We start from the raw sequence: 18,344 nt of genomic DNA, 5'->3' as shown, positions 1-18,344 counted from the left end.
TCGTCCGCGAAGCCAAGCCAAAGAAGAAATAAGAAATATTACTGTTGCATCAGATTAGAGCTTCAGAATCATAAATTTAAAAAAGAATTTGGACATCCAGCACGGTAAACAGGCCTTTTTGGCCCACGAGCCCATGCGGCTAAATTACAACCAATTAATCTACAACCCCCAGTACGTTTCAAATGGTGGGAGGAAACCGGAGTCTCCAGGGGGAACCCACGCAGACATGGGGAGATTGTACCTATTCGTTACAGACAGAGCAAAGCTTGAACCCCAGTCCCAATTATTGGCACTATAACAGCATTGCGCTAACTGCCACATTAATAATGTATTGTACTTTATGATCTCTACACACTTTCTTTTCACAATATTCACTTTGTTTAATCCACACAAAAAACACATAGTATAATTTAATATTTGTAGTTCAGCAAACAGGACTTTCAAACATTTCCTGTCACCTTCATTCTTTGTCCCACAATGAAGGTTACTGAATTAGTGCTTCTATATTCCTGAAGGGTCCTTTTCCAAATAACTAAAGCATTTCATGGGAGCCTTTCATTAAAAACAGTTTAACTTCACACTTCAGCAAGGGAGATTGATATTTGTTACAACAATAACTTTACTTTGATTTAGAAATATTATACTTCACTGATTAAAATTAACATTTCCACTTGGAATATTTCTAGACAGTGGATCATAAGGCCTGCATGTAACTTGAACTTGAACCCAATTATTCCAGTTTCTACTTTCTTTGAATTTATTTTTAGCGAAATGTTTTCCCACGCCACCCATCTTAAAAAAAAATTCAATTGTGCATAGATGCTCTCTTGGTGCTTACTGTATTCTTTGTGAACTTTGTAATTGACAACAAAAGCACCATTACAAATATATACACACCTGCAATAAACCAACATTAATACGTTAGATACTTTACCCACCAGATGCCAGCAGGGCCAGATAGATCTTGGAGTGGTTTTCCTTATCATTAGTCAGCGCAAGACCAGCACCTTTATCTCACATCACGATTCCACAATTCAAACAAACTCAGGCACAGCGTTTGATGTTGCAGTGAGAATACACACACAATCGAAGGCTGAATTTATGATCGTGCAGTGAGAATACACACACAATGCAAGGCTGAATTTATGATCATGCTCTGCCATCTAGTTTGAGAGGGAAATTCCTGTGAGTCTGTAATTCTGCCTGGAATATTAATCTCTCAAAATTTCAGATCCCACTTACCAAGTGCACCTTTGCCAGAAAACAACCTGCCCCAACCCACACTTGCCAGATCCTTTCTAAAGCCAGCAAAATAGATCTTTCTCCAATTTAGGATCTCAACTCAAGGACCAGACCTATCCTTTTCTGTAATTATCTAAAGACTAATGGTATTATTCTAACTAAATCCAAAGTGTTAATTGACATACACCTGCCCTATCTCATTCTTGAATATGAGATCTATTATTGAACTCTCCCTGGTTAGGACAGTGGATCTCAATCTTTATTCTTTCCACTCACATACCACTTTAGTAATCCCGATGCCATTGGTGCTCTGATTAGTCAGGGATTGCTTAAGGTGAGATGTGGGTAGGAAGGGGAAGGTTAAGAATCACTGCTCCAGACCCAATTGTTACTGAAATATTTTGCTTGAGAAAAATTATCTTTGTGTGGCCGACTGCTACAAAGTAATGCACACATTCGCAGTGTGGGAAGTGTAAGCTCTGAGATTTATTGAGGCTGGAAAGGGTCCTTTTATACAGTTGGAGTTCCCGCTGTTTGTTTGATTGGCTGACATCAGCCACATCAATAACAATAGCGGGCGGGAGCATTCTTGCATGTGAATACCCCTCTTCCCCAGCCTGTTATTGATCTGTTAACTGGGCAGCTTGGCCAGCACCATTTTAGGGCTGCTGATCTTGTATTACTTCAGCTTTAAAATGCGCCGGTTCGCTGTGTTAAGAAATGTATTACAGTGTGTTATGCTGCTATTTACTACTGCACAATGTGCCGGCTCAACCTCTGCGGTGGCAGGCCACCACAATTGGCCCATGTCCTTCGGAGTTCTGAAACCGTGCACATAATGAGTCAATTAGATACAATTAAAACAGTGGTTTTCAAACTTTTTCTTTCCACTCACATATCACCTTAGGCAATTCCTTACTAATCACAGGGCATTTATGGCATTGGGAAAATGGTCAATGAGAAAAAGGTTGAGAACCACCGGGTTAGGATCTCTCTATATTGATTTTAGAAACTTTCTTGAATGCATTTGACAAACTCTAACCCATCCAGCTCTTTTATTCAGTAGGAGTCCCAGACAACATACAGAAATATGAAGTCACTCATCAAACTTTGCATTCTTTGTAACTATCTGCTACCTCTCTTCAAATTTCCACCTCCAGTTTCCACTATTGGGAATTAATACCATTAATGTGGTCATTCCTCAGCTCCACCCATATAGCCACAGTAGACAAGCCCTCTAGTCTGTCCAGATTGAGCACAGCTGTGATATTTTGCCCGACTAGCAATGATACCCCTTCCCCTTTATTCCCTTGCCCTCAATCACATTGGAAACAACAAAGCCCTGGAACATTGAGCTACCAGTCCTGACGCCTCCTGCAACCAAATCTCACTATTGGCCACAACGTTGTAATTCCACATGCCAATCCACACTCTAAGCTCATCTGCCTTTCCTACAATACTCCTTGCATTGAAATAGACACAACTCAGAACAGTGTTCCCACCATGCTCAACCACCACTCTTTGAGTGAAGAAATTCATCCTCACGTTAATTCAAAACTTTTTCCCCTTAACTCTTAACTCATGACCTCTTGTTTCAATCTCTCCTGCCCTCAAGGGAAAAAGCCAATCCACATCAGCTCTATCTGTCCTCCGCATAATCTTAAATACCTCAATACCCACTAAACCTTCTACACTCGAAGGAATAAAGGCCTAATCTGCTCAATCTTTGTAATCTAGATTCTGAAACCCAGGTAACATTTTTGTAAATCTTCTCTGTATTCTCTCTACCTTTGATTCTTAATTTAAAAAAAAATTAAAAACATTTCAGACATACAGCACAGTAACAGGCTATTTCGGCCCATGAGTCTACGCTGCCCAATTAACACCCAAAAAACCACAGGGAGAATGTGCGGGATTTGGAAACCGGTCCCGATTGATTGTGCTGTTACAGTCTTGCTTAGCAGTGTGCCTCTCTATCCCTGTCTTTGTATTAAGGCTCAACATTTTTTTGCATAACCATTCCACCATCTGCTCAGGCACTCTGGTCCCATCCCCCTACTAACCTAGTTCAACCCGCCACCACTAGAGCAGCACCAACAAACCTTCCCGCAAGGATATCAGTCGCCATCCAGTTCAGATGTAAACCATCCTTCCAGTGCATGTCGCACCTTCCCAATAAGATAGACCAAAGAACCAAAAATCGGGTCCTCCCTCCTGCACCATCTCTTTAATCACGTATTAAGCTGGGTTTTCCTCCTATTTCTAATATCACCAGCTCACGACATGGGTAGAAATCCTGATAAGATAACCCTGGAGGTCCATTCCTTCAACTTAGCACCTAACTCTGTGAACCCTCTTTACTGGACTTTGTCACGCTTCCTACCCATGACATTGGTTCTGCCGAGGACCACCACATCGGGCTGCTCACCCTCCCATTTTAGAATCTCATGAACTCGATCTAAGACATCCCAGACTCTGGCATCTAGGGGACAATATACCATCTGGGAGTCTTGATCTACTCTACACAACCTCTTATCATGACCATCTTTGGTATTGATGAGTGAGAATGTTACACTGTTGGTGAGGGTGTCCTGGGACAATGGGGGACAAAATGCATCTGCCTTGAGCAGAGACGCTATAAAACTATGCTAACCGAACCTGAGTGATGGGTCCAGTGGGAGATCTCATAATTAACTAAAGCCATTGAGGGTCAAAGAGAGAGAGGTGTTTATGTGAGAGTTGAGGAGAACTTCTTCATCCACAGCAGAATGGGGTAAAAAAAAATGATTTATGTTGGAGTAACCAATGCAACAAGCAAACTTTAAGAAACACACCGTCTCCTGCCTTCCACATTCCTCTATTCCCCACCCCATTCCCTTCCCATAAGATATTGGAACTGATGTAGGCTATTCAGCCTGTCAACCCCAGTCCACCACTCCATCAAGTATTATCCATTTAAATGTGAGCCATTGTCTGTCGAGCCTCTTAACAATGACTAAAAATCATTTGCTTTAGGAATTCAGCATCTCTGGCAGAAGTCAATATTTCAGTGAAGACATCTCCTATCGGAGAGCTCCCCCCCCTCCCAATCACTTCTTAGCTTCTTTTCTCTTCTACCCTCCCATGTATCCACCCATGACCTCCTACCTGTGCTCCTCCCCCTGCCCCATCCTCCATCCTTTCCTCACCTCGCCTCCTCCCACTTTCCCCCACACTTTTAATTACGCACCTGCTTTTTTTTGCTTACCTCGGATGAAGGCTCCAGGCCTGAAACGTTGATGACCCTTTACTTCTTAAGGATGCCACATGATCTGCTGAGCTTCACCGGCACATTTTGCCCTCGACCCCAGCTTCTGTATACTTCCTTCTTTGTCTTCTAGATTCACCTGTGACTTCTAGATAGTCCATTGCATTGGCTGTACTCAGTTTTGCTCCTCGCTTCCCTTGACCACCTGCCCCGTCCACACACCCACACACTCTTTCCCCAAGGCAGGTCACGGTATCAGCCCCTCCTACCCCTTGTCTCAGTATTACGATGATGTTTCCCTCACAAGGAATGTATTTTTTCACATAGACAAGCACCAGGCTTTAGGGCTGGGTTCTTATAAACATTACAAATACCAGGTTTATCCAATACAGTTTAAAAAAAAAGACTGATATTTGTGTGAAGTGCCGTGTCAGTTGCTCCAGTAAAATATATGATTTGTCCTAAACGATAACCAGGAGACACACTACCTCTGTCGCATAATATCCACGTGGAGGAAAATGTTGGTAACTACAGCTAAATTTTATTCAGAGAATGGCAACAGGCCTTTTGGCCCAACTTGCCGATGCCAACCAAAATGCCCCTCCAACGCACATCCCATCTGCCTCCGCTCTAAACCCATCCTGTCCATGTATCTGTCCAATTTATTTCTGAAACATTGCAGTACCTACCTTAACCACCTGCGGCAGCAGTGTCCGGTCAAAAACAGGCAAGTTGAGCATTAGCAGTTTCTGCTCATTGAGTTCTCCATGTCAATGTTCACCTCTCATTTCATATTTCCTATTTTCTTTCTCTCGTTTATCAATATACATTGTATTTATGGTTTGCGAGCTTTTGTTTGACCTGTGTAGCTGCAGCCAGCAAGAATTTCTGTGCATCTGATGTGTACAGTAATCACCCGATTCCAATCCCTTGTCACAAAGACGGAGTTTGTTTCTCCCAGCAATATCCAAGATGTCACTAAGTATTCAACAAACAGTCAAGATACGAGACAGCACATCCAGAATAAAGAGCCAAGTCTCCTGGATTAAAAAGAGGGATAGCAGAAGAAGTCACCTCTAATCAGACACTGCCCTTTCTGAAATCAGAGATCCATTCTTTCGTCTGCTGACACACCAATCCTTCCTGTATGACCAAAATATCACCCGCAGCACACAGTGTCTCTGAGATTACTGCAATAGGGAGACCATTGCCCACTCTTTGTAGAGTGCGGATTTCCTAAGATTGTCCTTGCCACAGTTTATTACTGGCCGCAGCATGATGGAGGACTCTGTGATTTATGAGCTGTTTCCAGGGACGCCCACAGAGTTGGACATCCAGAACTGCTGGAAGATCATTATCTGGATGAACGATGCCATTTGGTCTGCCCAAAAATGAGTGGTCTTCCAACACAAGGGGATGTGGATAGCAAATTCTGTGACTGGCACATTCCAGGCTGCAGTGGTACCTGCTGAGTGACACACTGAGGCTTGGTGCAGCCAACTTGAAGGCTCTGTGAGGAAGGGCCACAGTCCAGAGTCCTTCCACTACCGGTCATTGAGGGCTGCAATTAGTGGGGAAGCCCCTCAAACAACAGTAGGGGAAATAAACTTGGAGAGTTACATTAGTAACAATGGTTCATGCTACAAGGTAGAGAAGGTGTACAAATGAATCTGGCACCATGAATGTGAAAAGACCTTGCACTGTTTTCCTTTGTGTATATGCAAAGATGGACGACAGGTCACTTGTCTGAGTGCTACTGGTACCATGTAACACCTGTCGCATGGTCGAGTGGTCGATGACTAAACTGGTTCCCCCATCAGACTTACCTAGTACAGAGGGTGGCGAGACACCCTGCAAGATAAAAAAACAAGGCCTATCAAAGGGCGGACGAAGCCTCTCATTGGACCAATGGCCATCTAGCAAACATGTGCGTGAAGACTGGAAAGGCATGCATCGATGCTTGGTCTGACCATTCACTGCAACAGAGCTTCCCGCAGCTGTCTTGGACCTTACCATGCCACAGGAGCCGGGAGGGGATGTCAAGAGGGTGGGTCTAGAAATGTTCAACCCCTCTACTCATCTAAAATTCATTCACACATATGCTGCGAGTGAGGTATCCTCATATTGAATCCCACAAACTGACTAAAAGAACCATCATCATCCTCGGGGAAAACCCACAGAGACCTGGGGAGAACGTACAAACTCCTTACAAACAGCGCAGGATTTGAATCCGGATCCTGATCGCTGACACTGTAAAGGCGTTGCACTAACCGCTACACAAACCATGCCATCACAATCATCAAAAGAGCTGGAAATAGCCAGAATGTCAAGTAGAAGGAAGTTCTTGTCATCATGTTCTCAAACCATGGCTGAGTATGTCTAGCATCTGCTTCTTTTAGATGACCTGACGTGTCTATTCGCTGACTTTCCAACTGAGTACCATAGTTTCATTCTTAGTGATATCACAACTGTGAATGATGCCAAGGTTGAGTATAATAGTTAGCTGTGGGCAGTATTAGCAAAGCGCTTAGATCCCGTTTGGAGGGCAGAGCTAGTCAACCTATCAAGCCTCCCCACTCAGTCTCAGGGACCAACCTTGTGATCCAGGCTTGGATGTTCCATTGAGCATATCCTGGAACTGAAATACTTCAGTCAGAGAAGAAATTAACCAATAAGCAACAGCTGATCTAATCTTGGACGTTTTCATCCATGGCCCACGAGGGTGGCCTCTTAAATTTACCAGGAGATGTGGTGTTGGAGAAAGAGAAAAAATGGCAGTGCATTTACAGTTAAAAGTCCAAAAATCCAGATGTCAGATATCTGGACAAACTGAGAATCCAAACTCTCAAACCTTTTGAATTTAGCGGGTTTTTGTGTGTGTGAATGCACAATTAAATGCCACAGATGTACATCAGCAACTGAGACTGGACTGAATACAGTGTCAAGGCCGATGCAGCATTTTGTTTTTGCTGTTGGCCGTCGAGCACCACGTGGAGATCTATAGACTTTGCTATACAGGTCAGAATCAGAATTTATTGTCATGAATAAATCATGAAATTCAGTGTTTTGTGGCAGCATCATAGCGCAAACAGTTATATTATGACCATCTCGTGACATTACTATAAAAAATAAAAAAACAATAGTGCACGAAACGTAAGGCATTGTCTTTGGTTCTTTTTTTTAACTTTTTTATTTTTCACACTATAAACCACATTGATCAAGATACATACATTTTTCTTTTCAAATATATAGTGTCGTTTTCTCCCCCCTCCCTCTTCCCATCCCGCCCTCCCTACCTCCCCTCCCATTCATTTAAAGTTCAGAATCTAAGATACATTAAAACCGTCAAACAATGTTGTCACTCAATAAAAATAAACAAGAAATTCCACTGAGTCAATTCTTTTCATTTCCTTCTCCTTCTGTCATTTTAGGTGGTAGATGTCCCCGGTAGGTTTTCTCTATTGTGTTTCATGTATGGCTCCCATATTTGTTCAAATATAGTAATATTATTTCTTAAATTATATGTTATTTTTTCTAATGGAATACATTTATTCATTTCTATATACCATTGTTGTATTCTCAAGTTATCTTCTAATTTCCATACATTGTTTTGCTACAGCTAGGGCTATCCTAACAAATCTTTTTTGTGCACCATCCAAATCAAGTCCAAATTCTTTGTTTTTTATGTTACCTAGGAGGAAGATCTCTGGGTTTTTTGGTATATTGCTTTTTGTGACTTTATTTAGTGTCTGGTTTAGATCTTCCCAAAATTTTTTTACTTTCTCACATGTCCAGATTGCATGAATTGTTGTTCCCATTTCCTTTTTACAGCAAATTGGTACATTTTTACTGATTAATATAGCTACTCCTCTAGCTTTTGAATTATATGACGCTGCTGTTACATGTCCTACCCAATCTCTCTTTAATTTCTTGTGCTCCATTTCAGTTAAATGTGTTTCTTGCACGAATGCTATATCATTTTTTTTCTTTTTTCAGTAAATTTAGCAGTTTCTTCCTTTTGATTTGGTTATGTATTCCGTTAATATTTAAAGTCATATAGTTCAACGTAGCCATTTCATACTTTGTTTATCTTTCCTTTCCGTTTCCTCATCATCACCTTTCCTTCTTATCCATTTCTGCTTTCTTGTTTTTGAACACTTTATAAGACAACATTTCTAAAACATCAAAGATTTCCCTTATTCTCCTATCTAAAATTTCTTTAACCCCACTATCCCCTCCCCTTCCTGAATTGCCCTTTATCCCTTGTCGGGCAACCACATCTCCCCTCTCCATTTGGATTTGCGAATTCACTCGCAAGCGTCAACTGATTTTGCAGTGACCGTAACTCCTCCCCACCTAGCCCCCCCCAGAAAAGATTTTAATTTTCATATATAACAAAGGTCACTCTCTTAATTCCGTCCTTACTTCCTCTCTTCCCTTTCTTTCCCTTATTAATTCTTATCTATACTCTATATATTTTCCTTTAAATACGGATACACTCATGTACACACACACACACACACACACACACACACACACACACACACACACACACACACACACACACACACACACACACACACACACACACACACACACACATATATATATACCCATATACACACATACATATAGTTCGTGGTCATTTTAACTCTCATTACATGTCTTCATCTCTCTATCTGTTTTGTAGTTGTTCTGCAAATTTTCATGCTTCCTCCGGATCCGAGAATAGTCTGTTTTGCTGCCCTGGAATAACTATTTTAAGTACCGCTGGGTACTTTAGCATAAATTTATATCCTTTTTTCCATAGGATCGCTTTTGCTGTATTAAACTCCTTTCTCTTCTTCAGGAGTTCAAAACTTATGTCTGGATAGAAAAAAAATTTTTGACCTTTGTATTCCAGTGGCTTTTTGTCTTATCTTATTTTCTTCATTGCTTTCTCCAATATATTTTCTCTTGTTGTATATCTTAGGAATTTTACTAAAATGGATCTTGGTTTTTGTTGTGACTGTGGTTTCGGGGCTAATGTTCTATGTGCCCTTTCTATTTCCATTTCTTCCTGTAATTCTGGTCTTCCTAGGAACCTGGGGATCCAATCTTTTATAAATTCTCTCATATTCTTGCCTTCTCCATCTTCCTTAAGGCCCACTATCTTTATATCATTTCTTCTATTATAATTTTCCATTATATCTATCTTTTGAGATAACAGCTCTTGTGTCTCTTTAACTTTTTTATTAGATTCTTCTAATTTCTTTTTTAAGTCCTCTACTTCCATTTCTACGACTGTTTCTCGTTCTTCCACCTTGTCCACTCTTTTTCCTATATCTGACATGACCATCTCTAATCTGTTCATTTTTCCTTCTGTACTTTTAATTCTTTTTATTTCACTAAATTCTTGTGATTGCCATTCTTTTACTGATTCCATATATTCTTTAAAAAAAATATATCCATTGTCTTGCCTTTCCCTTCTTCTTCCATTTCTCTATGTTCTTCTTCTTCTTCTTCCTCTGGGTTGGTCATTTGTTGTTTCCTTGTTTTCTTTTTACTCTCTTCTTTCTTGTTCTCGTTGTTTTCTATGTTCTCTTCCTGTTGTTGTGTTGTAGCTGTCATTCTCAGCTGTGGAGATCAACTCCTCAGCTGGTCCCCCCTCCCGTCAGTGTTTTTTTTGTCATGCGCATCACGCATGTGCGAGGAGTCGCGCATGCGCGGTTGCGCACTTTTACTTGGCTCCACGAGCCATTTTTGTAGTCCCGAGCTCGGGACTTCAACTGCCCTTAGGGAGCAGGCTTCTCTCTCCGCGGCGGGCCTCCTCGGACAGGTAAGGCCTTCACCTTCTTCTTCCGATGTCCTTTCTTCTTCTCTTCTTCCCGTTGCTTTCAACTTTTCTTTCTTCGCTGCCATTTTCTTCCCACCTTTACTTTCACTTTATTTTAATTTTTATGTTTGTGCCTTTGTGTTTTGTGTGTTTTTTTTAAACTTTTCCGGAGAGGGCTGGAGTTCCCCGACTGGCCACTACTCCATCACGTGACTCCCATCTTTGGTTCATTGATGCAGCAGTGAAGAAGCTGTCCTTATGCCGCTGAGTGCTCGTCTTTAGGCTCCTGTATGGTAGCAGAATGAAGAGGGCATAGCCTGGGTGGTGGGGGTCTTTGAGGATAAAGGCTGCTTTTTGAAGACACTGTCTCATGTTAGATGTCCTTGATAGAGTGAAGTTTGGTGCCTGTGATGTCAGAGGTCAAGTTAACAACCCTCTGGAGTTTATTCTTGTCCTGAGAATTGGTGCCTCCATCCCAGGCAGAGATGCAACCAGCCAGAATGCTCTCCACAGTACACCTGTTGAAGTTTACTGAGAGTTGTCAGTGACATACTGAACCTCCTCAGACACCTCACAAAGTATAGACGCTGGTGAGCCTTCTTTGTGATTCCATCAACTTGGAGGCTCCAGGAGAGATCCTCAGTGATGTTTAAAATTATGTTTACATTTTTTTCAAGCGTTAACTTCATTGTTCTTTAAAACTGCTCAGCTTGAAAAATGAAATATGCCATATTTGCTAATAACATACTATCAAAGTTTACCTGTTCATCTTTTCTTTGTTCCTCCTTAAATTTTAATCTTTAAAAAAAACCTGCCAAAGAATCCTGAAAATCTGAACACCTGGATGGACCCAATCCCTGAGCAGTCTGGATTGTAGGGCTTTCACTGAATAATTTTCGCACAGACCTTCTACCCCCCCACCCCCCACCTCCCCCCCCCCCGGCTTGGAAAATGAAAACTCAAATCCTTTCCTCTTCTTTCCATTTAAAAAAGTACAAGGTGAGTTGCCAAGACCTCTCACTTCAACCTTCTTCTCAAGTTGACTGAAGATAAATCATTAACAATGGCAGCACCTATTGCTCCTATTTTAGTTTACTTTTCAATTGTATTTGTACCTATTTTAAGATCTAATTTCTGAATAGATACAGTGTTTTTTGCTTATTATTGTAAAAGGAAATGATCTATTCACCATTTTTAATTTTAATTTTAGAGATAAAGAATGGTATCCAGGGCCAAAGAAGGATAGTGTGAGCTGCCTCAATGACGATCACTCAGTAACACTCACATCTGCTGTGATGAAATGCTTTGAGAGGCTGATCATGGGCAGAATTAACATGTAGTAAAGGTCTGGACCTACTGCAATTCAGCGATTGTCACAATCGCTCCACAGCAGACCCAATTAGAATCAGCGTCAGAAGAGATCTAATCGGGGGGACATTAGGGTAATCACAGGGGGCACAAACTGCCATTCGAGAACTCACTGAACCGGTGGGGGGGGGATGCATGTGGTGGTGACTTACCTGCCACGGACCTGCTCCATCCGCCACGCCATCACAGTTCCCCCTCCCTCCAGACAAGCGTGCGTGGAGACAAAACCACATGATTCATTTTGGTTACACCCCCTCTGATGGCGTCACCTGGTGCGGTCTGCAACCCTGAGTGACACTAGTACTGGATGTCTTTGCTGGTTTCTGCACTTGGACCTGCAGCTTAAAGACCTGCAACTTTGGGTTCAAACCGTATTCCTGCACTCGAGTGTTGTCCATGGGAAGAAAGCTATTTTCAGAAGCAACCATTTGGAGCTTCAGATATATTCATCATCTTCTCAATGCTATAAATAAGATGAATGTTGAACCTCAAACAAACATAAACTTTATTTACAATAAATTAAATACAAAAGGAAAATGGTCCAAGTTCTGTCTCTATACATTTCCATCACTGTACATCATTACAGTCATTTCTAATTACACCATTCCCACCACAGTGGCATCATATCCTTACTCTCCCTTCTGTTGTTTGAGGGACTTCCCCTTGGTCTCAGCTCTCAGTTGTGGGTCCAACTGGCTGAAAACTCTCCCTTTCTATCCACACGCAAGCTACTACAAATTAGACTTGCCATCAATGACCAACACACCAACACAGTTCCAATTTTTAAAAACCTGCTGCAGTCTCTCTCTTACACACACACACACACACACACACACACACACACACACACACACACACACACACACACACACACACACACACACACACACACACACACACACACTGCACTGTGTGTTTCATTAGAACATCATTTGAAATTGACAATATATTCCACTCTTACTGAATTAATGCAGACAGACCCAAAAAATCAATCAGCATTTTGCGTAATAATCATGAAAGCCAAGGCTGATATCATAAAGTGAAGTAAACATGCAACTTTGCTTTAGAAGAGTTGTAGGCAATGAGTGTTGGTGCTGAACCTCCTAAAAATGGAGTCCTTCCACTCAGTTGAGCATTTTCAGGTTCAGTCCCTTTCAAACGTGAGCTGAACCAACTGGCCCTTTCTTTTGTGGAGCATTGCCCATCTGTATGTCCGTAAATATGTTTCTCAGAGTGGAGAATGAATTCTCGCACATTGCCAAATGGTAAGGCGTGTTTGAACAACTCTATCTTCCCTCAATAAAGATTTCCACAACTGGTTTTCCACCAAAAATTCGAGAACATCAATAAGAGAAGAAACATAATGCATTTTCTTTCACACTTATTCTCTGTTGACAAGTGTTGAAATCTCCTTTCCAGTATGGACATGCCTCTCCCCTCGTTCCACAGTTCATAGCAAGAAATATGCTCCTTAGAAGATTCGTGTTTATGAAATCCCCAATCTCTCTCCACAGCACTTTTCCAGTTACGAAGGCCTACACTCACAAAGGCATCCAGTGTCCGAGATCTCCACGTGGTGCTCGATGGCTAACAGCAAAAACAAAATGCTGCGTCGGCCTTGACACTGTATTCAGTCCAGTCTCAGTTGTGAGACTCAGTCAAGCGGATACAAATAAATGCTTTCTACCACTGAAAAACCTGGCAGGGTACTTTTTGGTTGAGCTGGTTAGTCCCAAGGTCATTTATGGCTATGGGTTGCCTTCCACAGCTAGCACTTATTTTAGAATCACAGCTGCTCACAGAAGGAGGCTCTTGCTTTTCAGATGTGGCCGTGCTGGGTACAAGCACATTTGTTCCCTCTTCAATTGTTGGAGTTGGAGGGGACCTTGAAGAAGCAAACAAGTCTAGCCATTTTCTTATATCCATTTCTATTGTGTGTGTGTCTTTAATAATCTATTCACAACAGAGGAACAGTAAAGCACAATATATTCAGGTTTAAATCTGGTGTGCACACTGCTCACAATCCTGACACGACTTCCGTGATGATGTCACATGCAGGTTGCATGTTCCACGCATTACCACGTAACTTCCTTTCTGACGTCACGACAGTATGTAATTTTCTTTTCTTATTTTGTTTTCATTTCATTCCATTGAGCGAAAAGGTTACATTTAATATTATAAATGTAAATTAATTAAAAATGTTTCACGCCAAAGGCTTGGCCAGTGGGCGGGTGGGTGAGTGGGTGAGGGGGAATCATAACTCAAAGAAATGCTTCTTCCCACTAAAACTGCTGGCAGGGTACTGTTGTAAGATGACTTGATTGGGCTGGTTAGTCCCAAGGTCATCTATAGCTATGGGTTGCCTTCCACAGCCAGCGCTTACTTTAGCTGCTCGCAGAAGGAGGCTCCTGCATTTCAGATGTGGCACATTTGCTCCCTCCTCCTTAGGTGGAGCTGGAGGAGGCCTGGAAGAAGCAGATAAGTCTAGCCATTTTCTTATCTCCATTTTTGCATTGCATCCATGGCACCAGCAATATCACTGGATCTCTAAATGTTCCATTAATGTCATGTAGTACTACATTTAGAATATAACTTTTATTTACCGCAGGCATCCCCAACCCTTTTTAGACCATTGACCCCTTCAGGGAATTCTTGATCCCTCGTGTACCCCCAGCTATCGGTTGCAGCCAGTGTCGGCAATGGTGACTCCATTCTTTTCGATGCCACCCGCATCGAAGAGTGTGCCTCAGGCTCCCAGCAGGAGCGGAGTGGAGAACTCGGGCTCCCGGGCAGGAGTGGGGACCTCGGGCTTTACAATTGATCTTCCCAGTGTTTATCGACCTCCCCCTACCTTCTAACCCCCTGGCATTTTTTGACTCCTTGGATAGTCCCATTGACCCCCCCCTGGGGTCGATATCGACCACCTTGGAGACCCCTAGTCTACCATAAGAAAGACAGAGAGTTGCCACTTTGTCCACCATCCCTCCCAGAAATGAGGCCCCAGTAAGGACTCAGCTCTGGATCATCTAGAAAACAGCAACTCATAAACACAGCTGCTCTTTATCGACTACAGCTCAGCCTATAACACTATTATTCTCTCAGTGTTGGTCAGCAAGCTCCAAACCCTGGGCCTTTACACTCATCTCCACAACTGGATCTTTGACTCTGATCATAGTCAGAATGAATTGGAAAAAAATGTCTCCTCCTCACTGAAGATCAGCACAGACTCGCCTTGAGAATGCATGTTTAGCCCACTGCTCTACTCACTCAAAATCTGTGTCTGGGTGGCCAGGCACAATTCAAATTTCTTGGAGACCACAGTTGTTGGCAGAATCACAGATGGCAATGAGAAAGTGTGCAGGAGGGAGGTAGATCAGCTCATTGAGTGGTATCACAACACCAACCTTGCACTCAACATTGGCAAAACCAAGGAGATGATTGAGGAACTCAGGGGAACATAAACCAGTCCACATCAAGGGCTCAGCAGTGGAGAAGGTTGAGAACATCAAATTCCTGGGTGTCAACATCTCCGTGGATTGAAATGGAGCCTCTATGTCAATGCAACCACAAAGAAGGCTTGCCAGTGGCTATAGTTTATTTGAGGAGATTCTGTATGTGACCAAAGACTCTCAAAAACTTCAAATGTTGTTGCAATTCAAAGAAAATGTTTCTTGATATCAATACATTCCAGTCATTTCAAAAGTTGGCTCGCCAGGAAGTCTTCACTAACAATGTGAAAGGTCACAGGCCAGAAACACTACATTGGTTTTACTCTCTCTCTCTCTCTGGATGCTGCCTGCCCTGCCGACTATTTCCAGCATTTTCTGCTGTTCTCTTCTTAATTTCCCTCTAATCTCAAATGAACTTGGAATGTTTCAATGAAACCCATTAGGAGGGCCTGTCAAAGGGGAAATTCCAAGAGTAGTGACTTATCACCACATCCAGAGAACTCTCCAGTCTAACTTCAAGGAACAAGTTAGAGATTAATAACTTTGGAGCAGTTCAAAACAAGTGAAAGCCAATATGATATCTTGCTGAAGTGGTAGATGTGCACAAGATTCATAATTTATGTTCTACTTGGTATCTGATGGCAAAATGAAAATATCTGTGGAAGTCCTCATTGAGATCCCTTTCAATAACCCTTTTTAATACAGTTATCTGATTCAGTTCTCCAAGAGTACAATGCATCAAATATTGATTGCTGTTCAAAACAAAATAAGGTTAAGCTCTCTGCCCCAGTATTATCAGAGTTAATTTACATTTGATATCGTAACATTCAGATGATCCATTTCATTTTCAAAGGGCAATGCTTTTACCTCATTTCATCAATTTAATCCAATAGCAATGTCTATTGTCATGTCTAATCCATACTGACCTTGAACAGGATGTGGAAGAGTCGACAGGATATTTTCTACGAAACGAATTGGTAAAATTGAAATGGGAAAAGTTCCCGTACATTGGGGAGCCATCATACAACATTAAACAGAATGAACACAGAAGGCTCAGTTTGATAAAGTGGTCAGACCTTGTGCAAGTTGCCTGTCACTGTTTCTTTTGCTCCATTTACTGTTGTTGTTAGTCTAGCCTGGCACAAATCAACAAGGAAACTCATTGCTTTGGTCACTCCTGTTGGAGTCAAGTGCTGAAACCCATTGTGATGCGCAGTAACAGAGTGAGTCATTTGTAAGGCATTTACAGAGTAAAGATAAATTTACATTGTTATAGTTTTTAAATATTGACATTCCTTCACAATAAAAATATATTAATTATGTAGAGTTAGATTCTAAAATGACCTTGATTTGATCCTGGGAAAAAGTCTATTCATCAATTCAGAAGCCCCTTTTCTACTGACACCCTGTCCCAGGAATTAAAAGCAAAGCTGTTCAAACGCCAACATAATTTCACACCGGGGATTAACTGCCTCGACCCCTACTCATATCCCCGGTGTTTGCTGATGCCGGTGTGCTGATAAAACCAGTGGAAGAGGGTCAGCAGAAAGTCACCTGTTTCCAGTGGAAGGTAGAATGCTCCGATCCCTGGGGGTGAGTTGTGTTCAGTGGAAAAAACAATTAGTGTCCCAGTTAAGAGTGGCCCAGTGGAAACAGCACAAAAGGGCTTCCCATCCCGGGACACTGCGCAGCCAAATAACTGGGATGGATAAGGGGCTAGAGAAACCTGTTTAATGGCGAGAAATACGAGTGCAGGTGGTACAATTCCATTTTCTACCCTTAGCACTATGTTTCTACAATATGTCATAATTACAGTGCAAACAATATCAAGTTGAGCCCATGTGTTAAACAGACAAACTTCTGACATTTCTCCTTTGCTGTGTCATGCAGGACATTGAAACGGGCGTCAAAGCCTCTTTTGTAGCTTTGTTGCCATTGGTAAGTAATCAAGCACTTTTTTAGTTGAAAAAATTGGTTGTGATGTCTAAAATGAGGTGCATGAATGATTGCAAAGTAACCAAACCTCAGAACTGCTTCATATGGTATGATCTGACAACCTATTTGCTGCAATTCAATGGAACCAAAACATTGAAAGTTCTGTGGAATCCTTTGGCTTTTAAATTTTCTGAATTATTTTGGAGAATGGATATTTTATTGTTACGTTGATTGACTGTGACTACTTCTTGTTAGTTGAATTCAGTCAGATTTCAGTGAGAATCAAAGGCTAGTTTCTTACTTTGAATCCTTCCTCTGTCTTTCACGGTCTCTGAAAACTGCAACAAATGATTTACAAGTCTATGTCCCTGCACATCATTGCCCAAAGGTGTCCAAATCCCCATGCCCAGCCAATCAACACATCAGAATTTACTCCAAGTAACAAAACTGATAAAATCATAGACAATATAAAGAGAGCATTTTCCAAATTCATTTTACGTAAAAACATTTTTATTCTGAATTCAATGGAAAAATAGATGCAAAAAGCCTGACCTTGACCCCTACTGGAGCTGCTCTGGGTTTTAACTGACAATACTCACAAACTATTTGCATGTTGCAGACAAAATAATCATTTAATTGATGGAGATAAATTATAACTATTTGGCTGTGCCTTATTTCATCCCGTTATCCTGAAGCTCTGACATATAAAAAGAAAATTACAGCTTTGTGGGCAACAATTTTCAAAGAGAAACATTTTGTCTGTTCGTGGAGACAAGGGTCGCCAGTCTGAACAGTTTACAAACAAGATGGCAGCAAAGGGTATTCCTCTTAGCTGTGCATCTCTTCCACATCAGTAGCACTTCAAAGAACCATCATGGCTAACGTGACCCATAGCATGCAGACAAAATTCTCAGAATGAAATGGGCTCTGTCAAGGACATAATTTTAAAAGTCAATCCTTACTTCTAAAGTCCCCGAGGGTGATGTACAGAAAATTACAAGGCATCATTAATACTTAGGCGTCGAGCACTCTCATTTAACATTGCTGACACAAACACTTTCATTTCCTCAAAGCTTTTAATGACATTTCAAAACCACCAACCAACATCCCAGAAATATTAATGATAGAGATACATTCCCTGGAGTAGATTATTTGATTCAAATTAATATTTGTGTTGGGTGTAGAGAAATTGGAAATTTCAGTACATCTTCCATCTTCAGCAGTCCTGTAAGACAAATCATTACTATCCCACCTTTCTGTCAAACATTGAAACTAAAATGCAAAGTCC

The 18,344-nt window shown here is 41.6% G+C and overlaps 1 protein-coding gene across 11 annotated transcripts in view; it reads right to left on the bottom strand.

Moving 5' to 3' along the window:
• LOC138738963 (limbic system-associated membrane protein-like) overlaps positions 1 to 18,344 on the bottom strand; it is a 1,544,776-nt gene that overhangs the window by 105,101 nt on the left and 1,421,331 nt on the right. For 7 of the 11 annotated variants that reach the window (XM_069890213.1, XM_069890212.1, XM_069890209.1 and 4 more), the window contains one exon: positions 16,048 to 16,083. The exons of 3 other annotated variants lie outside the window; for them this stretch is intronic. In XM_069890213.1, coding sequence (XP_069746314.1) covers positions 16,048 to 16,083 — 36 coding nt within the window. Of the gene's footprint in view, positions 1 to 16,047; positions 16,084 to 18,193; positions 18,282 to 18,344 lie in introns of those variants that run through there. One more of the 11 variants, XM_069890214.1, reaches the window with a different exon arrangement.

Source organism: Narcine bancroftii, chromosome 7 (genome assembly GCF_036971445.1).
Source record: "Narcine bancroftii isolate sNarBan1 chromosome 7, sNarBan1.hap1, whole genome shotgun sequence".
Lineage (NCBI taxonomy): Eukaryota > Metazoa > Chordata > Chondrichthyes > Torpediniformes > Narcinidae > Narcine > Narcine bancroftii.
This window is presented reverse-complemented; position numbering and strand designations above follow the sequence as displayed.